The sequence below is a fragment of the Notolepis coatsorum genome (genome assembly GCF_963971535.1).
Source record: "Notolepis coatsorum genome assembly, chromosome: 12".
NCBI lineage: Eukaryota > Metazoa > Chordata > Actinopteri > Aulopiformes > Paralepididae > Notolepis > Notolepis coatsorum.
In genome coordinates, this window is record NC_140176.1 from 101,742,296 (window position 1) to 101,768,451 (window position 26,156).

Genomic DNA, 26,156 nt, shown 5'->3' on the forward strand with positions numbered 1-26,156 from the left:
GTGCACTGTAGTGTACAACCGGACTTCATTGATCGTAAAACAATAAGATTCATAGGAATGTTTTGGAATTATGAAAATTGCATCCACATTGTCTTTTCACTGGCCAAAGTGAAACGAAGAAAAGAAAGCCTCTAATTTGATTCTTCTGAATTGTTCCTGTAGCAGGCAGGCCCCTTTTCTGAAGTAGACCAGTGTTCCTCTGGGAACCGTGTCAGTCAAGTACATGACTGAATTACCACCTATTCCCATCTGTGTCATTCTTCCATGTTTGCTCTGATTAAAAACCTCAGATCCCTACATTTGGTTTTGGCCCATGAAGCCGTCTTTATCAACTTCATGTGGCTCAGTGCATTGCTATACTGAGATATATTGTTTGTATATGTGATATAAATGGATGCTTGTGCCTTGCTAGTGAAATATATTGTTTTTATGTGATCTAAACTACCTTGTTGTTGTTGTCCTTACAGTATGCTATGCTGTAATTTGCCCAGAACAAAGCTTCTTTGTGGGTAGTGTACTAATATTTCATAACTGTCCTTTCAGAAAGCACTGAGCACACTACAGGTATAGTTCAGACCTCCTTCTTGAGTGTTATAGGGAGACAAATATATAAATAAGATGAAGAGGGTGGGGTATGCTATTGACCTAAATAATACATCTGTATTTTAGATTTGTTCACTGGAAGAAGACGTATCATCCCCCGTCATCTGCAGCTGGCTGTGCGTAATGAAGAGGGACTAAACTAACTCTGGCGTGTTGCCCAAGAAGACTAATAACTAATTACAAGCGCAACATTGACAAGACAAATTAACCAAACAGGTCTGAATACATGCAATTGTGCTTACCCGGTATGTACCGTTTCCATAAATGGGAAGAATGAATACTTAAGTCTTTATGTTGACGAGGAAATGTGTTGTTTTGTAATCCATTGTAACTAATGCATCGTTCTGCCGTGGTTTGATTTGATCAGTCCGCTAGACTGAAAGTTTAGCAATAAATTGTAACTATATCTATTATAATTATATACAATAATTGTGATTCATATCATGGCTCATTGAAACAGTACCATAGCAGTCATTACGTGGTAACAAATGCACCATGATGGCAGCAATTTATGCATTTCCACATGTATGGATGTGATATGCAGTCTGATCTATATTTTAATTAATCATTAATTAGCTTATGCTTATATAAAAATTGGCTTGGACGGAGTGAGACTCAATGTTCCCCGTCTGGTTCAAATTACAGATCGAAAAATGAAATGCATGTTTTGTATAATTAGAAGACCCCTTCCCCTCAATGTAGACTATTACATTAGAATGCATTGTTCCTTCATGGGAAATAGTGGTTGGCTCTTAAAAGAGCCTTTTGATGTGAACAATGTTCTGCTTGGACGCTTACTTCTTCTTGGGAGCTGCTTTCTTCGCTTTGGGCTTGGCAGCCTTCTTCGCTGGAGCCTTCTTGGGAGCAACAGGCTTTTTCGCCTTATTTGGGCTCTTGGCTACTACCTTCTTGGGACTCTTGGCTACTACCTTCTTGGGACTCTTGGCTACTACCTTCTTGGGACTCTTGGCTACTACCTTCTTGGGACTCTTGGCTACTACCTTCTTGGGACTCTTGGCTACTACCTTCTTGGGGCTCTTGGCTGCGACCTTCTTGACTTTCTTGGGAGACTTCTTGGCTGCAACAGCCTTCTTAGCTGCAACAGGCTTCTTAGGCTTTTTAGCGGTGACTGGTTTCTTGGCCGCTGGCTTCTTGGCTTTAACCTCAGCCTTGTTGATCTTGAAAGAGCCGGAGGCTCCGGTACCCTTGACCTGGACCAGGGTTCCCTTCGTCACCAGACTCTTGATGGCAGTCTTCACACGAGCCTTGTTCTTATCCACGTCGTAGCCACCGGCAGCCAGAGCCTTCTTTACGGCAGCAAGAGACACGCCGCTCCTCTCTTTAGAAGGGGTAAGTAAACATGTGCTTAACACTTTCAGTGCCACCATATGGCGCCAGAGTTAGCGCTTGAATGCCACCATCGGCGCCAATGTTAACCTTAATATCGCCTAATCTATATTTTTAAATTATGGCTATGTGTCTAATCTGCCCGTCGCTTATCAAAGAATCCTTTTCCAGTCAGTGCTGTTAAGGCAGATTGGTTTTTTATCGCTTCATTTCCGTTTGAGAGCATTTTGAAAAGCACCCGTTTTCAGGTGAAAAACAGTCCAATCTGGGCCATTCTATGATAATCGTATTTTACTGGAATATTCCACAACGTTGATATTTGTCTGCCTATTTATGAATCGTTTTCAAATAAACGCTAGATGATCAATATTATACGTACCAACACTCACAGCTTTACTCCCAAGACAAAATACAAGTCAAGAACGCATCACCAGATCAATCTCACATGCACTCATTCCAGTACCGGCTTACAAAAATAACTATGGAATAAGATCATTTTTCCACACAAACACTAACATTTGGAACGAGATCCCATTCCACATCAGAGCAATAACCTCCATCTCACATTTCAAACAGGCCTACAAACAACATCTGATGCTAGAACACATCTGTAATCATTGATCTGACTCTTTCATATAGGTCTTAATCTGGTTGATACTGTCGATTTGTATTGACTGCTATGACTGTATGTTTGTCCTTGCTGTCCACAATGACTATAATGCAATGTCTTTGTCAGGATTATATGATTGTATGTAGTGCAACTGCCTATTTGTTTTGTATTTAAATTATTGTTTAATGTGCTGCAGAACAGGAACCTGCTGAAAAACTGTTTGTAACTGAGTCAGGACAGTTTAAATGTACATTGTGAAATGTCTTTATTTTTTTTTACCATTTCCTGTATAAATAAAGTAAAATAAAAAAATAAATGGAAAAATATTAAATTGTATGTGAATTTACCTCAAAACTATTTAAATACCTTTAATTGTCCACATAGGTAAATTGTCTTGCACTCAGTCCTGCAGTAAACATACTCTTATTCTAAATTTGGAATGTAAGAGATGGTCTTGTCACTATAGTCTTACATGTGAAGTGTTGATTAAAAATATATAATATATAAACTGTATGTTAGCAATGTACAATAACACTGTACACACTGTTTTTGGACTATATTACACGTATGTTAACAATACCGACCAGGTATTAGTGCCTCGCAAAGTGCAGATATGAAGTTTTCCCCTTTTTTTGTATGCATTTAGGAGGTTTTGTTCTTCATCAACGATAAAGTTCTCTCCACGTTTGATATATTGGCCATTCAGACTGTAATTGTGATGGGGAATATATGCTTATATTTTTGGTATGATAACCGATTAGGCCAACAATGACTTGTGTTAATTAAGCAATATCACAGCTATGGGGAGTATTTCGGCCCTGCGTCATGTGATATAATAACAGCATGTCACAAAGTGAGCTATTGCTTTTATAAAACAGTTACCAAGTAGCCTAATATGAAAGTAAGATTTACACTTATGATGATACTCAACTCTTCCTCTCCTTCCCTCCCTCAGATATCTACGTCTCTGAGCGGATCTCAGCCTGTCTGTCCGACATCTCCGCCTGGATGACGACCAACCACCTCAAACTGAACCTAAGCAAAACAGAATTGCTCCACCTGCCGGCCAAATCCTCCCCCCTGACCGACCTCTCCATCACAGTCGAGAATGCAGCTGTGACCGCGTCGCCGACCGCCAAGAACCTTGGTGTTGTCCTCGACGACCAGTTGAACTTCTCTGCTCACATCGCAGCGACAACCAGAACCTGCAGATTCCTCCTGAGCAACGTCAGAAGGATACGCCCCTTCCTGACAAAAGAAGCCACCCAACTCCTCGTCCAATCAACAGTCATCTCCCGCCTCGACTACTGCAACGCACTGCTAGCTGGCCTCCCGGCCACTGCCACCAAGCCTCTTCAACTCATTCAAAATGCAGCGGCCCGCCTGATCTCAAACCTACCGAAGTCGGCCCATGTCACCCCACTTCTTAGGGACCTGCACTGGCTCCCCATTGCTGCACGTATACGCTTCAAGGCCCTCGACCTAGCATACCGTGCGGCAAAGGGAACCGCTCCCGCCTACCTCCGGTCAATGGTCTCTAACTACACACCCTCAAGACCCCTACGCTCTGCATCTTCTGGCCGCCTCAGATCTACTCCTATCCAAGCTCCCGGAGGGTCATCAAAGAGAAGCCGCCTATTCTCAGTCCTTGCCCCACAATGGTGGAATGAACTACCCATCCCAGTTAGGACAGCCGAATCCCGTCCAATCTTTCGCCGTCGACTAAAGACTCACTTCTTCAACCATTATCTGAAATGATATAATAAAAAAAAAAAAAAAAAAAAAAAAAATCTAACCCCGACTAACCTTAATGTCATGCACTTGTCCTAATAAACTAACCTACACTGTAACACGCAACACTTTGATGAACATTGTTACTCAGCTGATAGAGTTATACCCTTCTTGCTGTCTTGTCGCACAGAACTTGTAAGTCGCTTTGGATAAAAGCGTCAGCTAAATGACTAAATGTAAATGTAAATGTACACTTACACATTTAATTTGTTTTTATTAATACATAATAATGTTCAAAATAGAATTTACTTTGATTTACATTCATCTGTATGTTGCCATTTATTGTGCACCAACTGGCACAGGCAGAGATGGTATAAACAGCAGACTTATTTCTTGAAGAGGTGGCAAGATGGTACAAGGCAGAGCAGATTGCTTTGAGCTACCCCGTTTTATAATTATTGGCTATGGCCATGGTGAATATGTTATTTCTTAGCCAGCAGGTGTGCGTCAAAACTGTAATACACACGTAGTTTGGCTCAAGATGATTCTAAATTATTCTGCTATCCAACACAACCCATATAGCTGGCTTGTTCGACAGACATCTCATGGACAACTGCATGAGACTTGGATTGCAAGTTGTAAAATAGTTTGTAAACAGATGTTTTGCTCCAAATCTCCATTAACTTCAATTCATCAAGTATTTTGACCATTTATGGGGATTATCACAGTGGAGATATGCGAGAAGAAACCAAAGTATTCATGAATTCAAGGCATCACAGTATGAGTTGATATGAAAAAGTTATACTTTTTGGGTTAAGTTCTCATTTAGCCAGTAGAGGGCAGAAGAGTTTCAGCCATGAGTTTGTTCTGCTTTACTCTCTTCTCGACACAGGGCTTTCATCGAATTACATTCCAAAACTCTGTTGTACTCCAAGATGTTAAACTATTTTATATTTTAGAAGTCGAGGGATGATGATTATCAACCGATTTAGTCTAGTTCTACATGTGCCATTTAGGAGTTATATACTCACAACTAGTGAGGGAGGGCATGCATGTACCTTGTACACCAACTCATTGTATTACACTGATACAGGCATTTAGATCGCCATATATGTCCCTTTGAAATAAATCAAATAAACTAAAACCGCATAAACATTGTATAATAACTAAACGATGAGTTTTGTAAACATTTTTTAAAAGAATGCATAATTTATATATATAATTGAATAAGGAATATACTTTCATAGTTATTGAGGTGGCTCTTAAAAGAGCCTTTTGGTAGTGAATATAAGAGTCTTATTTAGGCACGCTCTCCACGGATGCGGCGGGCCAGCTGGATGTCTTTGGGCATGATGGTCACCCTCTTGGCGTGGATCGCGCACAGGTTGGTGTCCTCAAACAGGCCGACCAGATAAGCCTCACTAGCCTCCTGAAGAGCCATGACAGCAGAGCTCTGGAAGCGCAGGTCGGTCTTGAAGTCCTGGGCGATTTCTCTCACCAGGCGCTGGAAAGGCAACTTGCGGATCAGCAGTTCGGTAGATTTCTGATAACAACGGATCTCTCTCAGAGCCACGGTACCGGGCCTGTAACGATGGGGCTTCTTAACACCACCAGTAGCCGGGGCGCTTTTACGAGCAGCCTTGGTAGCAAGTTGCTTCCTAGGAGCTTTTCCTCCAGTGGATTTACGAGCAGTCTGCTTGGTTCTAGCCATTGTGATACTTCAGTTAGTTCTTTCTAAGATAGAAGGAAATAAAGTAGTGATGGGTCGGTCATGAGCGACGCGTTCATAAGAGCCGATTCATTGCCGTGAGCGTGAGTCGCATCGCTCACGTCTGGCAATGAGTCGGTTCACGCGCCCCCCCCCCCCCCCCCCCCGGCATGCACAACAGACACACACAATGAACTCAACGGATATCGTCGGTCGGGGGCTCAACTAGAGTCTGACACGTTTCTATGATAAACTGAATGAATAGACAGACATTGACACAGACAACTGAATGAATAGCATACTACTTATTTGGTTGTATAGGAGTCGAGTGGCGCTAATGAGTGTCTTTTGTCAAACAACAGTAGTCTATGAATAGGCTATGCTAACGTAACGTGATGCAAATATGCAATTGATCACTTGGCATGCTAACTGGGAGCATCACCTTGATACAAGCATTCCACCTTGCTTCTCCATCAAATGGCTTAATGAAGTCCTGAACTCAACGGATATCGATATTTTTTACTTCACTTTGAAATATTATAGTGAAATATTTTGCAATGTTGTTGCATTTATCTTGTTGAAATCCTCCAACAGGCTCTTTTTTGTAAGTTGACTGGTTTGCACACCAATAATACAGTGCAATAATAGAATAGTAGAATAGATAGTAAAATTATGCAATAGAATGGCCAGAGTAAAATAGTGCTACAGTACAATCAACAGCGGGGTGTATTAGAAGGCTATGGTGAAGAGGTACGTTTTTAGCTTATTTCTGAAAATATTAAGAGATCTAGCTTCCCTAATGTCCATAGGTAGTGTGTTCCATAATTTTGGTGCATAGTTAGCAAAGGCTGCATCCCTGATTTTCATCTAACATTGTAGATGATCGCAATGTTTATCCTTTGTATATAAGGAGGAGGACCTTGAAATCAATTTTAAATGTTACAGATGATTACTGATGTAAACAGGGGGATCCTGATGTAAACAAGACGAAAGTCTTTCTCTGGTCTGCATCCCCTTAACAATTGTATGTATAATTGTATGTAATTGTATAACATCGGCCAAATTTTTTTCGCGCTCGCGCTGCGCGCTCGGGCGTCATATTTTGGTTTACGCAACTTCCTCCGGAAGTGTCAATAATCCGTGAGCCGTGAGTCGCTTCCGTGAATCGGTTCATTGCGGTGAGCGTGTATCGAATCGCTCACTCACTGAAATGATCCGTTTGGCACATCACTAAAATAAAGTAACACAATACGACAAAACATGGCTTTATATTGTCGGTTCAGTGGGGGCGCGTCTTATGCTGATTGGTCTATATCTGTGTCGCTGTTATCATTTCCTTTCCAACGCCTACATGGCCGTCTATCATTGGTGGAAAGGTTGTATGAAAAGTCCGCCAAAAATGTAAACCCAACCTCCTCTCCGTCCGTCCCTCTCTGATTGGGTGATGCACTGACTGCGTCCTATACTGTGATGTCTACTCGTACAAAATATTGGGGCTCACTCTTGACTAGGAGTTAACCTATATTGAGGACGTGCCTATTATGACAAGTTAAACGTACTGTCCTCTGGGAGCAACTAATGACGAAAATCACCTCTTACTGAATCATCTTAATTCCATATAGAATATTTATGTGGAGAAAAGTTTTGCTTTACCATATAATTGCCTTGTTTGACTCCTTATATCCTTTTGACATTTACATTAGTCGCTGAGAGCGTTCCAGCCAACTTAGTGTTTTAATTTCACTATATTAGATCAGATTAGATTCAAATCAATTGTCATTATACAGCACAAGTACAACGAAAATAAATGGGCATTTAACTAGAGTACACATGTAACAGTAAAGTGCAATAGGATAAAACAAGTATCTATAAATGAGTACTACTACTGAGTTATAATGCTGATCAGATGTATGTACAGTGTTACAGGTATAAAGACACTATGGTATAGTAAGTTATACTGGCCAGAGGTAATGGATATACATAGTTACACAGTATATCAAAAATATGATATGCAGGTGTATTCAGACAAGTGGATAGATATATATACTATGCATAATATATGCAGCATTATTGTACATGCTATCACACAAGAGTTACATAGAATATAATTTGAGGTCGTGTGGCAGTAGTATAGAGGCAACATAGTTCAGAGTTTGAACAGTATGAATATCCTAGAGCAGGGATCGGCAATAGGCGGCCCGCGGGCCGACATTGGCCCGCCAGCAATAATTTCTGGCCCGTCAGATTATTTTGAGAATATGATATTTATTTTACGCGCAGGAAATATTCACTCGGGACGCCAGGGTGTCTTTTATTGTGAAGCTGTATCTATCTACCGGTAGTCATCAATAGCACTATAGCCAATTGAAATGCTAGAAATGGTCACGTGGACTGGGAGAACCAATGGAATAGTCCCTAACGAACTTTCACTTCCGCGTTCGAGATGGAGCGAGTAACAAAATGTGTTCAAAAACAAAACAAACATCTTTGGATAGGGAAATGCAACAGGGAAATATAACGCTTCTTTTAATAAACAGGAGCCATACTTAAAATACGGGTTTATTGCAACAGGTCGGTGATTCTTGCGTGCCGAGCCGACGTCCTCTCTGCATAATATGTGGCGACAACAACAACGAGGAAATGGTTGTTATTACAACTGTGTTCGAGTTGGCAGATAAAGTAGCTGCATTCAACGCCAATCTGGAATTGGAGGGCGGCGAGTGGATATGTGACATGTTTCAAACATTAGCAGGGATTTTGGAGGACTGAACAACAAACAAGGTATGGTGAGTCGTGTTTTCATGCATTCTGTCTTCTGATCTGTTCATCACCCGCCGCGGTGATCTGCAACAGCTGATCTGCTGTTCATGAATGAATGAATGAAAACTTTATTTAACAGATTGCAGAATGGGTACAATACAGTACGGCGCAATACACACAATTGTTAAGCTGATCTGCAACAGCTGAGAGCTGTTCATGAATGAATGGATGAGTGAGAACTTTGTTTGGCGGATTGCAGAGTGGGTGCAGTGCAGTGCGGCGCAGTGCACACGGTTGTTGGGGGGATGCAGACCAGAGAAAAACGTTTGTCTTTTTTCAATATCAGTATATTAAATTAGCCATTGTTTTTGATCCTGGCCCGCGAAGCAACGGCTTGGGGAAAATCTGGCCCGTGGGCAAATCTAATTGGCGACCCCTGTCCTAGAGTATAGGATTTAACTATTAATTTAACTGACTAGAAGTTAACCAAGTTAGCCAATATGAAGTACCTTATGTATAAGAATGATTCACTTTCTCCATTGTTATTGCCCCAAACTACAGCTATGGAATTCTAACTCATCATGTATAAGGCAGTTATACATGTTTTTAACCCTCCTGTTTACAACCTTATCCACTAGAAGTTAGCACAATTAAATAATGTATTATAATGATATTCTGGGTTCACTCTCTCCTCTGGTATCTCCACACCAGTTATGGAATTCTGGACTAAATCATATCTAATAAATATATTCTCAGATGTGGGTTCCTGGGACAACAAAGGTGGTTCCTGGTCTATTTTAGTATCAATGAGGGTTTTTGACTAACTCAATGCGGTTTTAGATTCGATTAAAATGTAGCAATTATAATAGAGCACAACTAAAATGTTTGGCATCCAACAAGAGTGAGAAGAATAGTGCAATAGCAATATGCAATGATAGCGATATTTAATGAAGTGATTAAACAGGGTATAACATTATATACATGGTAATATGAATTGTATGATATATATAGGTATAGAATTGTGCATTGTTCAAAGCGACTAACTAGTCACTATACCAAGATTATTCAGTAGGTGATTTGTTGCTCCCAGATGGAAATTGTAGGCGTGAAGACAGTACATTTAAATAGTCATAATAGGCATGGTTATAGAAGTATTGCTGTCTCGGTAATATGTGGGTGGCTCTGAAAAGAGCCTTTGTGGAGTTTGTCGAAGAGGCTAAATAATTTACTTCTTGGCAGCCTTCTCTGTCTTCTTGGGCAGAAGGACAGCCTGGATGTTGGGCAGCACACCACCCTGGGCGATGGTCACTCCTCCCAGCAGTTTGTTGAGCTCCTCGTCGTTACGCACGGCCAGCTGCAGATGACGGGGGATGATACGACTCTTCTTGTTGTCACGAGCAGCGTTTCCAGCCAACTCCAAGATCTCAGCGGTCAGATATTCCAGCACAGCGGCCAGATAAACCGGAGCACCGGCTCCAACACGATGAGCATAATTGCCTTTACGCAGCAGTCTGTGGACACGACCCACGGGGAACTGAAGCCCGGCGCGAGAGGAGCGAGTCTTGGCCTTAGCTCTGGCCTTTCCTCCAGTCTTGCCTCTTCCAGACATGTTTATTATTCTCTTACGTTAAACGAGTTAGAAAATGAATGCAGTGAGTTGAAGAGTAACCTTTTATTGTCAGGCTTGTGTTTTCTCACCCAATCAGGAAAGACGTTTTGTTGGCGGTGTTTCCAAAAGACCAGTCCTCCAATAATCGTGTGAGATGTAGGCGGAGTAACGAACTCCCAGAGCTGAGACCAATCAGCAACGACTGCGCCTCCGCGTTAGTATGGCCAGAGTTTCGTCACAGCAGCGTATTATTCTTGTTGAAGTAGTAGTTTCTCATAATGGCCAGAACTAACTAACATAACTGATCTAATAGTTATCGATTACACTGCTGACAAGTAATACATATGACCCTATATGGTTAAAAATAAATACAATCCGAACTATCATGTTTGCTCCTTGTCTGGAGTCCATTTGGGTTAAGCCTGCATGCTTTCTCCATTTCCAAAATGGTTTCGTCAGTGTGGTCCGGTACTGTCCATGGTGCAGAAATAGGTTAGATTTTCCAGTGCCTACAAGTAGCGAATACACGCTTCCAAACTAAAATGTTTATTTTATTATTTTCCTTTAGGGATTTACATACCTGTATATACTATATATACATATTCCTTCCCTACTCTTACTGATTACCCTGCTTGCCAGTATGTACCGGTCCATAGTGTCTTTATAGCTGTATCACTGTACATATTAAGACTACAACTCTGTACAGTACATACATCTGCTTAGCACTATTACTCAGTTGTACTCATATTTTATAGCGAGTTTATTCACCTGTATACATAGCATATTACTATTGCATTTATCTGTTATATTTGCACTATAGTTTGATGCCTTCTTTACATTGTACTGTAATTGCATTGTATGACGTCAATCGATTTTAATCTAATATATTACTTAAAACGTGTTGTACGAATAATCTTGAGGCATTCAATTTAATTGTAATTGTTCACATGTTCAGGAAGCCCCGCCGTGAGATGAGACTAGTGTACTGGTCACTGAAACGTCTTTCACTATTAAAATCACCGAAACGTCTTTCACTATTAAAATCACCATCAGTTATTAAGATTTACATATATGTACACACTGTATAGTTACATGGCAATTCCAATGGAGGAATTCTAGCAACGTCAGGAACCGTAGGCATTGCATCAGTGACTGTTTTAAATTAAATGCTAAAACAACAAATTTGGTGCTATGCCCGAGACAACGCAGTTTAATATTTTTCACAAATAAACGTATGTAGAGTGTGCTCATTCAGTGATAAGGTGGGTGGCTCTGAAAAGAGCCTTTGGGTTTTAGATAGTTCGGGTTGAATAAAAAGTCTAGCCGCCGAAGCCGTACAGAGTGCGTCCCTGTCTCTTCAGAGCATAGACCACATCCATGGCGGTCACAGTCTTCCTCTTGGCGTGCTCTGTGTAGGTGACGGCGTCACGGATCACATTCTCCAGGAAGACCTTGAGAACACCACGAGTCTCCTCGTAGATCAGACCGGAGATACGCTTCACTCCGCCACGACGAGCCAGACGACGGATAGCGGGTTTGGTGATTCCCTGGATGTTATCACGAAGCACTTTGCGGTGACGCTTAGCGCCTCCTTTACCAAGTCCCTTACCTCCCTTTCCTCTTCCACTCATTGTAACGTATGTAAGAAAACAAACGAATGTCGCAACTGGCCAACCGCCTGCTTCTTTGTACCCTCTCTGAGGACGTGGTTGAGACCAAGAAGCGCGCAGGGACAAGTGTGGAGGGAGGGTTTGATTGATTGATTGAAAACTTTATTAACAGAATGCAGAATGAGTACAGTACAGTACAGCTCAATACATACAATTGTTAAGGGGATGCAGACCAGAGAAAGACTTTCGTCTTGTTTACATCAGGGTCCCCCATTTTCAATTCTTCATGACATACAGATAGACAGTACTGCTACATCTATACATTTATGACATACCAGATTTGCAAATACAGTACTGTTTGTGATACAAAAATAGTCCAGAAAAGAGAGTATAATATACATTTGACGTATAAACTGTACATTGGAGGTGGTTGGGTGGGGGACACTGTACAAGCAACACTGTACATTGGAATATTGACAAAACCATACTTGGTAATTTACTGTACATTGGAGGGGGTTGGTTAGGACATTTACAGGGGCCAGTTTCGAATTGTTCTTTGAGAGTGGTTTTGAAAGTGGGTATAGTGATTCACATTCCTTTACAGCTTTGGGTAGGGCGTTCCACATTGATGTGGCATAATTGCAAAACGTGTTTAGTACCTTGTTTGAGCCGAATCTGGGTTTAACATGATTGGGGAGCTCCCTCTGGTGTTGTGAACGTGGTATTCACTGACCTTTGGGAAGTATTTTGACATGTACATGGGTACCTTGGTCGTGTAGTGTATCTTGCAGGTTTACATCTGAAAATGTTTTGAGGAAGTGTTGTTTTTCCAATATAATACATCATCCTGAGACCCATTGTATTACTTTTTTTTAAACATTTAACATATATATTATACATTTTTTTTACTTAACTCTTCATATTTTACAAAATGTGCACTGTAGTGTACAACCGGACTTCATTGATCGTAAAACAATAAGATTCATAGGAATGTTTTGGAATTATGAAAATTGCATCCACATTGTCTTTTCACTGGCCAAAGTGAAACGAAGAAAAGAAAGCCTCTAATTTGATTCTTCTGAATTGTTCCTGTAGCAGGCAGGCCCCTTTTCTGAAGTAGACCAGTGTTCCTCTGGGAACCGTGTCAGTCAAGTACATGACTGAATTACCACCTATTCCCATCTGTGTCATTCTTCCATGTTTGCTCTGATTAAAAACCTCAGATCCCTACATTTGGTTTTGGCCCATGAAGCCGTCTTTATCAACTTCATGTGGCTCAGTGCATTGCTATACTGAGATATATTGTTTGTATATGTGATATAAATGGATGCTTGTGCCTTGCTAGTGAAATATATTGTTTTTATGTGATCTAAACTACCTTGTTGTTGTTGTCCTTACAGTATGCTATGCTGTAATTTGCCCAGAACAAAGCTTCTTTGTGGGTAGTGTACTAATATTTCATAACTGTCCTTTCAGAAAGCACTGAGCACACTACAGGTATAGTTCAGACCTCCTTCTTGAGTGTTATAGGGAGACAAATATATAAATAAGATGAAGAGGGTGGGGTATGCTATTGACCTAAATAATACATCTGTATTTTAGATTTGTTCACTGGAAGAAGACGTATCATCCCCCGTCATCTGCAGCTGGCTGTGCGTAATGAAGAGGGACTAAACTAACTCTGGCGTGTTGCCCAAGAAGACTAATAACTAATTACAAGCGCAACATTGACAAGACAAATTAACCAAACAGGTCTGAATACATGCAATTGTGCTTACCCGGTATGTACCGTTTCCATAAATGGGAAGAATGAATACTTAAGTCTTTATGTTGACGAGGAAATGTGTTGTTTTGTAATCCATTGTAACTAATGCATCGTTCTGCCGTGGTTTGATTTGATCAGTCCGCTAGACTGAAAGTTTAGCAATAAATTGTAACTATATCTATTATAATTATATACAATAATTGTGATTCATATCATGGCTCATTGAAACAGTACCATAGCAGTCATTACGTGGTAACAAATGCACCATGATGGCAGCAATTTATGCATTTCCACATGTATGGATGTGATATGCAGTCTGATCTATATTTTAATTAATCATTAATTAGCTTATGCTTATATAAAAATTGGCTTGGACGGAGTGAGACTCAATGTTCCCCGTCTGGTTCAAATTACAGATCGAAAAATGAAATGCATGTTTTGTATAATTAGAAGACCCCTTCCCCTCAATGTAGACTATTACATTAGAATGCATTGTTCCTTCATGGGAAATAGTGGTTGGCTCTTAAAAGAGCCTTTTGATGTGAACAATGTTCTGCTTGGACGCTTACTTCTTCTTGGGAGCTGCTTTCTTCGCTTTGGGCTTGGCAGCCTTCTTCGCTGGAGCCTTCTTGGGAGCAACAGGCTTTTTCGCCTTATTTGGGCTCTTGGCTACTACCTTCTTGGGACTCTTGGCTACTACCTTCTTGGGACTCTTGGCTACTACCTTCTTGGGACTCTTGGCTACTACCTTCTTGGGACTCTTGGCTACTACCTTCTTGGGACTCTTGGCTACTACCTTCTTGGGGCTCTTGGCTGCGACCTTCTTGACTTTCTTGGGAGACTTCTTGGCTGCAACAGCCTTCTTAGCTGCAACAGGCTTCTTAGGCTTTTTAGCGGTGACTGGTTTCTTGGCCGCTGGCTTCTTGGCTTTAACCTCAGCCTTGTTGATCTTGAAAGAGCCGGAGGCTCCGGTACCCTTGACCTGGACCAGGGTTCCCTTCGTCACCAGACTCATGATGGCAGTCTTCACACGAGCCTTGTTCTTATCCACGTCGTAGCCACCGGCAGCCAGAGCCTTCTTTACGGCAGCAAGAGACACGCCGCTCCTCTCTTTAGAAGGGGTAAGTAAACATGTGCTTAACACTTTCAGTGCCACCATATGGCGCCAGAGTTAGCGCTTGAATGCCACCATCGGCGCCAATGTTAACCTTAATATCGCCTAATCTATATTTTTAAATTATGGCTATGTGTCTAATCTGCCCGTCGCTTATCAAAGAATCCTTTTCCAGTCAGTGCTGTTAAGGCAGATTGGTTTTTTATCGCTTCATTTCCGTTTGAGAGCATTTTGAAAAGCACCCGTTTTCAGGTGAAAAACAGTCCAATCTGGGCCATTCTATGATAATCGTATTTTACTGGAATATTCCACAACGTTGATATTTGTCTGCCTATTTATGAATCGTTTTCAAATAAACGCTAGATGATCAATATTATACGTACCAACACTCACAGCTTTACTCCCAAGACACAATACAAGTCAAGAACGCATCACCAGATCAATCTCACATGCACTCATTCCAGTACCGGCTTACAAAAATAACTATGGAATAAGATCATTTTTCCACACAAACACTAACATTTGGAACGAGATCCCATTCCACATCAGAGCAATAACCTCCATCTCACATTTCAAACAGGCCTACAAACAACATCTGATGCTAGAACACATCTGTAATCATTGATCTGACTCTTTCATATAGGTCTTAATCTGGTTGATACTCTCGATTTGTATTGACTGCTATGACTGTATGTTTGTCCTTGCTGTCCACAATGACTATAATGCAATGTCTTTGTCAGGATTATATGATTGTATGTAGTGCAACTGCCTATTTGTTTTGTATTTAAATTATTGTTTAATGTGCTGCAGAACAGGAACCTGCTGAAAAACTGTTTGTAACTGAGTCAGGACAGTTTAAATGTACATTGTGAAATGTCTTTTTTTTTTTTACCATTTCCTGTATAAATAAAGTAAAATAAAAAAAATAAATGGAAAAATATTCAATTGTATGTGAATTTACCTCGAAACTATTTAAATACCTTTAATTGTCCACATAGGTAAATTGTATTTCGGCCCTGCGTCATGTGATATAATAACAGCATGTCACGAAGTGAGCTATTGCTTTTATAAAACAGTTACCAAGTAGCCTAATATGAAAGTAAGACTTACACTTAGATTTAATTTGTTTTTATTAATACATAATAATGTTCAAAATAGAATTTACTTTGATTTACATTAATCTGTATGTTGCCATTTATTGTGCACCAACTGGCACAGGCAGAGATGGTATAAACAGCAGACTTATTTCTTGAAGAGGTGGCAAGATGGTACAAGGCAGAGCAGATTGCTTTGAGCTACCCCGTTTTATAATTATTGGCCATGGCCATGGTGAATATGTTATTTCTTAGCCAGCAGGTGTGCGTCAAAACTGTAATACACACGTAGTTTGGCTCAAGATGAATCACCATTCTAAATTATTCTGCTATCCAACACAACCCATATAGCTGGCTTGTTCGACAGACATCTCATGGACAACTGCATGAGACTTGGATTGCAAGTTGTAAAATAGTTTGTAAACAGATGTTTTGCTCCAAATCTCCATTAACTTCAATTCATCAAGTATTTTGACCATTTATGGGGATTATCACAGTGGAGATATGCGAGAAGAAAGTATTCATGAATTCAAGGCATCACAGTATGAGTTGATATGAAAAAGTTATACTTTTTGGGTTAAGTTCTCATTTAGCCAGTAGAGGGCAGAAGAGTTTCAGCCATGAGTTTGTTCTGCTTTACTCTCTTCTCGACACAGGGCTTTCATCGAATTACATTCCAAAACTCTGTTGTACTCCAAGATGTTAAACTATTTTATATTTTAGAACTCAAGGGATGATGATTATCAACCGATTTAGTCTAGGAGTTATATACTCACAACTATTAGTGAGGGCATGCATGTACCTTGTACACCAACTCATTGTATTACACTGATACAGGCATTTAGATCGCCATATATTTGTTCCTTTGAAATAAATCAAATAAACTAAAACCGCGTAAACATTGTATAATAACTAAACTATGGGTTTTGTAAAAAAAAAATTAAAAGAATGCATAATATATATATAATTGAATAAGGAATATACTTTCATAGTTATTGAGGTGGCTCTTAAAAGAGCCTTTTGGTAGTGAATATAAGAGTCTTATTTAGGCACGCTCTCCACGGATGCGGCGGGCTAGCTGGATGTCTTTGGGCATGATGGTCACCCTCTTGGCGTGGATCGCGCACAGGTTGGTGTCCTCAAACAGGCCGACCAGATAAGCCTCACTAGCCTCCTGAAGAGCCATGACAGCAGAGCTCTGGAAGCGCAGGTCGGTCTTGAAGTCCTGGGCGATTTCTCTCACCAGGCGCTGGAAAGGCAACTTGCGGATCAGCAGTTCGGTAGATTTCTGATAACGACGGATCTCTCTCAGAGCCACGGTACCGGGCCTGTAACGATGGGGCTTCTTAACACCACCAGTAGCCGGGGCGCTTTTACGAGCAGCCTTGGTAGCAAGTTGCTTCCTAGGAGCTTTTCCTCCAGTGGATTTACGAGCAGTCTGCTTGGTTCTAGCCATTGTGATACTTCAATTAGTTATTTCTAAAATAGAAGGAAATAAAGTAACACAATACGACAAAACATGGCTTTATATTGTCGGTTCAGTGGGGGCGCGTCTTATGCTGATAGGCCGTTATCATTTCCTTTCCAACGCCTACATCGCCGTCTATCATTGGTGGAAAGGTTGTATGAAAATTCCGCCAAAAATATAAATTTGTAAACCCAACCTCCTCTCTGTCCGTCCCTCTCTGATTGGGTGATGCACTGACTGCATCCTATACTGTGATGTCTACTCTTACAAAATATTGGGGCTCACTCTTGACTAGGAGTTCCGAGTTAACCTATTGAGGACGTGCCTATTATGACAAGTTAAACTTACTGTCCTCTGGGAGCAACTAATGACGAAAATCACCTCTTACTGAATCATCTTAATCGGAATTCCATATAGAATATTTATGTGGAGAAAAGTTTTGCTTTACCATATAATTGCCTTGTTTGACTCCTTTTATCCTTTTGACATTTACATTAGTCGCTGAGAGCGTTCCAGCCAACTTAGTGTTTTAATTTCACTATATTAGATCAGATTAGATTCAAATCAATTGTCATTATACAGCACAAGTACAACGAAAATAAATGGGCATTTAACTAGAGTACACATGTAACAGTAAAGTGCAATAGGATAAAACAAGTATCTATAAATGAGTACTACTACTGAGTTATAATGCTGATCAGATGTATGTACAGTGTTACAGGTATAAAGACACTATGGTATAGTAAGTTATACTGGCCAGAGGTAATATACATAGTTACACAGTATATCAAAAATATGATATGCAGGTGTATTCAGACAAGTGGATAGATATATATACTATGCATAATATATGCAGCATTATTGTACATGCTATCACACAAGAGTTACATAGAATATAGTTTGAGGTCGTGTGGCAGTAGTATAGAGGCAACATAGTTCAGAGTTTGAACAGTATGAATATCCTAGAGTATAGGATTTAACTATTAATTTAACTGACTAGAAGTTAACCAAGTTAGCCAATATGAAGTACCTTATGTATAAGAATGATTCACTTTCTCCATTGTTATTGCCCCAAACTACAGCTATGGAATTCTAACTCATCATGTATAAGGCAGTTATACATGTTTTTAACCCTCCTGTTTACAACCTTATCCACTAGAAGTTAGCACAATTAAATAATGTATTATAATGATATTCTGGGTTCACTCTCTCCTCTGGTATCTCCACACCAGTTATGGAATTCTGGACTAAATCATATCTAATAAATATATTCTCAGATGTGGGTTCCTGGGACAACAAAGGTGGTTCCTGGTCTATTTTAGTATCAATATGAGGGTTTTTGACTAACTCAATGCGGATTTAGATTCGATTAAAATGTAGCAATTATAATAGAGCACAACTAAAATGTTTGGCATCCAACAAGAGTGAGAAGAATAGTGCAATAGCAATATGCAATGATAGCGATATTTAATGAAGTGATTAAACAGGGTATAACATTATATACATGAATTGTATGATATATATATATAGGTATAGAATTGTGCATTGTTCAAAATGACTAACTAGTCACTATACCAATATTATTCAGTAGGTGATTTGTTGCTCCCAGGTGGAAATTGTAGGTGTGAAGACAGTACATTTAAATAGTCATAATAGGCATGGTTATAGAAGTATTGCTGTCTCGGTAATATGTGGGTGGCTCTGAAAAGAGCCTTTGTGGAGTTTGTCGAAGAGGCTAAATAATTTACTTCTTGGCAGCCTTCTCGGTCTTCTTGGGCAGAAGGACAGCCTGGATGTTGGGCAGCACACCACCCTGGGCGATGGTCACTCCTCCCAGCAGTTTGTTGAGCTCCTCGTCGTTACGCACGGCCAGCTGCAGATTTCTTCTTGTTGTCACGAGCAGCGTTTCCAGCCAACTCCAAGATCTCAGCGGTCAGATATTCCAGCACAGCGGCCAGATAAACCGGAGCACCGGCTCCAACACGATGAGCATAATTGCCTTTACGCAGCAGTCTGTGGACACGACCCACGGGGAACTGAAGCCCGGCGCGAGAGGAGCGAGTCTTGGCCTTAGCTCTGGCCTTCCCAGTGAGCAAAAGCCGTCTTTTCAACCAAGCGTTTTTCATAGCTCTCGTATAACCGGGCCAAATCGTGTTTTTTTGGAGACGTATTTTAAACTATGTACTAAGTATATTATTTCAATGCATTCACATCTGAAAATATTATCAATATGGACAGAGGCATCCTGCAAACGCACCTACAAATATATGAGCACGATATGTTCGAAGATTTTATGTGACGTCTATCCATCGCTCGCATTCAGCCCAGGATAATCTTGTCTAAGCTAAGACGTATTTTAAACTATGCACTAAGTATATTATTTCAATGCATTCATATCTGAAAATATTATCAATATGCACAGAATCTCCGAATCTCAGTGACCCAGATGTCCTGAGGTGCGTGAATTTAGCGAGGTGATTGTAAATGGGGAAGCCCGTGAGTCTGCTGTGCAGATGCGGTTTGCCATTTGATCAGCAGGTGGCGCTGATAGTGCTGGGAAACCTGACTGATCACATTCCTGCCTGATTAAATAACATGTCTGTCCGTTCTTCTGACCGTGTGTGTGTGTGTGTGTGTGTGTGTGTGTGTGTGTGTGTGTGTGTGTGTGTGTGTGTGTGTGTGTGTGTGTGTGTGTGTGTGTGTGTGTGTGTGTGTGTGTGTGTGTGTGTGTGTGTGTGTGTGTGTGTGTGTGTGTGTGTGTGTGTGTGTGTGTGTGTGTGTGTGTGTGTGTGTGTGTGTGTTTGTGTTAGGGTGACCAGATACAAAAAGTCCAAAAGCAGGACAACAGTAAGATTTTGGTGGGACAGATAATAATGTAATTTTTTTTATTATAATAACTCGTCTTCACCGAATAGATAAAGGTTAAATCTAAATAAATACAAATTAAATACAGAATTATATCTCTCCACATTCATCTTGGCACTGGCAGCCGGCTTGTTACCACCTAACATCTGTTTTAAATATTCAAACTTTATCACTTGACAGGAATGTCTTGTGTTCGATATTTTCTTTTTGCTTCAAAAAGAGGGACATCCTCTCAATATGTGGGACGCGGTCTCAAATGGTGGGACAGTACAACCAAAAGGGGGACACCTGGTCACCCTAGTGTGTGTGTGTGTGTGTGTGTGTCTATCCATAGCTCTCATTTAGCCCAGGAGAATCTTGTCTAAGCTTAGACGTCTACCAAACTTTCACTTTTCACCCCATTTTAGACATTGTTTAAACGTCTAAGCTTAGACGTTCAAAACACGTCTAATCTTAGACGTCTACCAAACTTTCACTTTTCACCCCACTTTAGACTGATTTTAGACGTCTATGTCATGACGTTGAAACAACGTCTAAGCTTAGACGTTCAAAACACGTCTAAGCTTAGACGTCTACCAAACTTTCACTTTTCACCCCACTTTAGACTGATCTTAGACGTCTATGTCATGACGTTGAAACAACGTCTAAGCTTAGACGTTCAAAACACGTCTAAGTTTAGACGTTCGAAACACGTCTAGAATAGACGTCTACCAAACTTTCACTTTTCACCCCATTCTAGACTGATTTTAAACGTCTAAGCTTAGACGTTCAAAACACGTCTAAGCTTAGACGTTCAAAACACGTCTAAGCTTAGACCTTCAAAACACGTCTAAGCTTAGACGTTCAAAACACGTCTAGAATAGACGTCTACCAAACTTTCACTTTTCACCCCATTCTAGACCGATTTTAGCCTATAGCCTTGATTGACATTTTTTATTAACAGATTGCAGAATGGGTACAGTACAGTACAGCTCAATACACACAATTGTTAACCCTTTCACTGCCACACTACCAAACGGTTAACCCTTTCACTGCGACAATACACAGTATGTTAACCCTTTCACTGCATATATGTAGTATCCTCAAGAATATGTGCATAATCTTGTGTAATTTTTGCAATTGTACATATCTAATTTAAATTATTAGAAGCATTATGGTAAACTTTATATTACCAGCTATACGTTAATATAATTAACCAAGTTCACATTGTGAGATGGAGAGTTCAGTGTTCTGATGGCCTGGGGGAAGAAGCTGAGCCGGAGTGTCTCTGTTCTCGTAGTGTGTGTACGGCGTTTGCCTGACCGCAGCAGCTTGAACAGGCTGTTGTTGGGGTGGTGGGGGGTGTTTAATTATTCTGCAGGCTCTGGATTTGCACCTCCTGTTATATAAGACCTGCAGGGGTGGTAGTGCAATACCCGTAGTACGCTCTGCTGAGCGCACCATTCTCTGGAGTGCCTTCCTGTCCTGTGCCGTGCTGTTTCCAAACCAGGCAGTGATGTTTCCAGTCAGAATGCTCTCTACAGCCCCGGAATAGAAGGAGTGGAGTATCTTCCCAGATACTTTGAACTTCCTTAAAGGCCAACCTCTAGGTTAAACCCTACTGATCAATTATGGGTAGTTTACATCATTGGTATATAATTTCATTATTTATTTATTTCCATTTGACACCGGAAATGCCACTCTGAAAGAGTTAAAAAGGTCCACGCACGAATAACATGCACGCGCGAATCAAAAAAGCTTATCAAAACGCCGACGTCACAACAGGTGTGGCTTGCATATTAATGAGCCGAATCTAATGTTGCTTTTCCACTAAAATAAAGTACTCAGTTTGTCTCCGTGTGGGGAGGCGGGGCTGTTGGTGATCAGCATGAGAGCTCCAGAAATGACACGTGAAAAACTGCAGACCACTGATTGGTCAGAAGAGAGACGCGTGACGTCACTGTTTGGAGAGTCTGAACGAAAACAGAATGTCCGCGCCGCCATCTTTAATGTCTCGCGTAGGATATCTTTTGTATGTTTGTAGCAAGAAACGAGTGCAATAAAAAAGGATACAGTCACTGTGTATTCTGCCTCATTTATTGATGAAACAAAACCGACATCAACACAATTTGCCACCGAGCGGAGAGTTTAGTCTGACAAAAAGATCGCTGATTAGTTACGCTTGTTGTTGGGGGTTAGGGACGTAACGTTAGTTAGCCTAATGCTAACGTTAGCAGATAGACACGAGAGGCTATCTGTGTAGAATAGACACAATGAGGTAACGTTAGCGTTAGCATAATAGACACAACGAGAGTCTGGTTAATGTTGTTATTGATTGATTGAATGAAAACTGTGTTTTACTCTGGCTTGCCAAGCTCATCATAGCCCCTTTCGTGACTGATGCACAGAGTGAAGCTTGTGGACTCGACAACAGCGGCGGCCGCAGGGCGCCGGAGCCCGCAGCGCTAGTTAGCTCATAGCTATCGTGTAACACTAGCCTTTGCGGGCTCGGGCGCCCTGCGGCTGCCGCCGCCGTCGCGTCCATGGGCCCCCCGGCAGGGCACCCGTGGGGTCGGGTCGGGGTGTACAGAGAGGAGAGAACCATTTTGGGTCGGCCGTTCATGCCGGCCAGCGAGCCGGATGTCGGGATATGTTGTTAGCACAATAGCTACCAAGCTAAGCTATGTTATCTACTAACGTTATAAACACAATGTGTACAACGACACAATGATTTACATTATTACAAATATGGTAACGTGGTTAGCTTTAGAGATGGATGGATGGCTATAATCACGGAGCAATAGTGAGGTGAAACAGATACATTTCCATTCGGCTAGTAGTAGCAAGCATATATCTATGGTAGCAAGGCTCTCTGCCTGCCACTAGCTGTGTGACTCTCAGCGCCCCCTGGTGATACCCCTGGTGACCAATACCTGTTGTGACGACATTACACGTGCACGTTATAAACCATTGATTAAAATATGCAAGTGCATGTTGATTGTGTTGGGCAGACAAAATGTTTTGATAAAAACGCTAAAACTGGGTCAATTTCAATACTTTTTTTTACAATTCTTCATGAAAGTCACTGTTGGCCTAGTCCACATTGTTTATTGAACAAAAATACAACGTGGAGGTTGCACTTTAACTGTCTCAGGTGATAGAGGCGCTGTTTAGCCTTTTTCACCACATAATATATGTGTGTTGACCATGTCAGGTCCTCTGTGATGTGGACTCCCAGGTACTTGAAACTGCTCACCCTGCTCACCCTCTTCTTGGACCTAGTAAGGTTTCGTCGATAATCCAATGTACAGTTACCCCCCCCCCCCCCCCCCCCACCTACCCCCCCCCCCCTCCTCCAATGTACATTTTCTTCGTCAAATGTATATACCGGTACTCTCTCTTTTTTTTTAACTCTTTTTGTACCACAAACAGTACTGTATTTGTAAATCTGGTATGTCATAAATCCAATCTCCCCCAATCCCATTCAATCTATTTGGCTGCAGCTCAAATGTATTCCCTTGCCCCAGTTTGCCTTTTATGTCTCTGTCTGTGTTTTGTGTATTTGTATATTTGTTTTGGTTTTGCTGCCATTTTGGCCAGGTCTTGCTCGAAAAAGAGATCTTTGATCTCAAGTGACTACCTGGTAAAATAAAGGTAAAATAAAAAAATGTATGTCACCCCCCCCCACCTACCCAATCCAATGTACAGTTTCTATGTCAAATGTATATACTTTTTTTTCTGGACTCTTTTTGTATCACAAACAGTACTGTATTTGCAAATCTGGTATGTCATAAATATATAGATGTAGCAGTACTGTCTATCTGTATGTCATGTATGTCATATATGTTACGATGAATTGAAAATGGGGGACCCTGATGTAAACAAGATGAAAGTCTTTCTCTGGTCTGCATCCCCTTAACAATTGTATGTATTGAGCTGTACTGTACTGTACCCATTCTGCAATCTGTTAATAAAGTTTTCAATCAATCAATCAATCAATATTATGTTATGATGAATTGAAAATGGGGGACCCTGATGTAAACAAGATGAAAGTCTTTCTCTGGTCTGCATCCCCTTCTGCAATCTGTTAATAAACTTTTCAATCAATCAATCAATCAATCAATGAGTGGTGCTGAGAGGGAGGGGGCAACGCGGAAGTCTCGCGTAATCGCACGAGTGTCGCCCGTTTGAACACGGGTTGGAAACCCCGTCGTTCACTTCCTTCCACCCTGGTTCCTTCGCTGCCTGTTGGCTGTCCACAAGCAAGGTAAATGTCTCTATTATTTTAATAAAATGTGGCCAAGCCCATTACTATTCCCTCTCGAAACGTAACCGGGTTGACTACTATATATGTAATGGCATGTGTAGTTGGTTCATACGAGTGTACGTGCTTGTATTTCTATCGTTGACTTCGTTTGCAAATTTTAACGTTCGCTATGCAGACGAGCAGGGCCGCATTAACGACGGCCGCGGCCCGTGGGCCTTTAGTGACGAGGCCCCCCCCCCCCCCCCCCCCCCCCCCCCCATTTTTTTTATAATAATAATAATGCAATAAAAGTCTGAAAATGAAGGGATTATGTCCATGAGTGTAATTTTTTGAAATTAAGGCCTGCCTCTTATATAAGCCTCCCTAATAAAGGCCTGGTGCTCTTTGCAGCTGAGGTAAATAGAAGACCCGTCCTATATTTGAGGATTTACGGTAAATCAAGATGTTCAATTATCTTAAGGTACAATACCTGAAATGAAAATGTGTGTGTGTTTCCAGCCAACCAGGTAACATGGCAGAAAAAAGAAAGAATACAGACATCGGAGCATTTTTCAGTACACCAAAACGCAAAGTAAGAACCCTAGTAGCCTAATAGCTCAAAGACTTAAAGGGCGGGCTCCACAAATAATGGATTGCACGGTGTTAATTGCACCCTTACTTAGAATTCATTATGAATTGTAAATGGGGGACCCTGATGTAAACAAAACAAAAGTCTTTCTCTGGTCTGCAACCCCTTAACAATTGTGTGTATTGAGCCGTACTATATTGTACCCATTCTGCAATATGTTAATAACATTTTTAATCAATCAATAACAGATTGCAGAATGGGTACAGTACGGCTCAATACACACAATTGTTAAGGGGATGCAGACCAGAGAAAGACTTTCGTCTTGTTTACATCAGGGTTCCCCATTTTCAATTCATAATGAATTGTAAGTAAGGGTGCAATAGAAATGTTTCATAATGATGTTCAGTGTATTCATACGTGTATTGCTCTCCTTAATGTAGAATGATATGGTGACTGTACAGACTCAGGAAGGAGAGAAAGAGACCCAAGAGTTACAGGTAATGGAAATATCAGACAGTCATCTTAAAGTGTAGGATAACATAACAAATTAAGACACAAATACTTGGATTATATATCCCCCCTCTCTCCCTTTCTTTACAGAGTAGCATAAAGATTGTGTATTCAAACCGGTTCAGTGTATTCATAAGTGTATTGCTCTCCTTAATGTAGAATGATATGGTGACTGTGCAGACTCAGGGAGGAGGCAGAGAAGGAGAGAAAGAGACCCAAGAGTTACAGGTAATGGAAATATCAGACAGCTTAAAGTGTAGGATAACATAACAAATTAAGACACAAAATAGGCTATATTTACAGCAGACCCTGTTATTGTTCCTTGTTGGTATTTTTTCTCTCTTTCTTATTAAAAACTTGGCCTATTTGAAAGGAGATTGATTTAAATTATGCTGTGACCTGCTGCCAATATCCTGTGTAACTAAATCGAATATACTTGTATTGAGAAGACACTTGTACGTTAGTCTAGAGGTCAAATACTTATGTTAATCCCTATTTAAAATGTAACGTTCTGTTGCATGTGTCCAGATGCCGGGCGTCAGTGAAAG

General features: G+C 40.8%; 5 protein-coding genes and 1 pseudogene across 6 annotated transcripts in view; all 6 read right to left on the reverse strand.

Annotated features, from left to right (window-relative positions):
• Positions 1-5,591: 5,591 nt before the first annotated feature.
• Positions 5,592-6,002, reverse strand: LOC311238000 (histone H3.2-like; the record flags this gene model as incomplete). The annotated part of the gene is made up of 1 exon (XM_084325970.1): positions 5,592-6,002. The coding sequence occupies one exon, from the start codon at positions 6,000-6,002 to the stop codon at positions 5,592-5,594; it is 411 nt and encodes a 136-aa protein (XP_084182096.1).
• A 3,982-nt stretch (positions 6,003-9,984) lies between these two features.
• On the reverse strand, positions 9,985-10,368 carry LOC311238353 (histone H2A; the record flags this gene model as incomplete). The annotated part of the gene is made up of 1 exon (XM_084326386.1): positions 9,985-10,368. The coding sequence occupies one exon, from the start codon at positions 10,366-10,368 to the stop codon at positions 9,985-9,987; it is 384 nt and encodes a 127-aa protein (XP_084182512.1).
• Positions 10,369-11,687: 1,319 nt separating this feature from the next.
• LOC311238369 (histone H4) lies at positions 11,688-11,999 on the reverse strand (the record flags this gene model as incomplete). The annotated part of the gene is made up of 1 exon (XM_084326402.1): positions 11,688-11,999. One exon carries the CDS (start codon positions 11,997-11,999, stop codon positions 11,688-11,690), a length of 312 nt encoding a protein of 103 aa, XP_084182528.1.
• A 2,309-nt stretch (positions 12,000-14,308) lies between these two features.
• The window catches only part of LOC311238341 (histone H1-like), a gene marked incomplete at both ends in the record, with an annotated part of 77,283 nt that continues 65,435 nt past the window's right edge, over positions 14,309-26,156 (reverse strand). Inside the window, one exon of the mRNA XM_084326374.1 lies at positions 14,309-14,361. Within this exon, the coding sequence (XP_084182500.1) occupies positions 14,309-14,361 (53 nt within the window). The remainder of the gene's footprint in view (positions 14,362-26,156) is intronic.
• On the reverse strand, positions 16,997-17,407 carry LOC311238345 (histone H3.2; the record flags this gene model as incomplete). The annotated part of the gene is made up of 1 exon (XM_084326378.1): positions 16,997-17,407. One exon carries the CDS (start codon positions 17,405-17,407, stop codon positions 16,997-16,999), a length of 411 nt encoding a protein of 136 aa, XP_084182504.1.
• LOC311238564 (histone H2A-like) lies at positions 19,164-19,545 on the reverse strand (annotated as a pseudogene). Its single transcript has one exon. The product of its transcript is annotated as a histone H2A-like (transcript).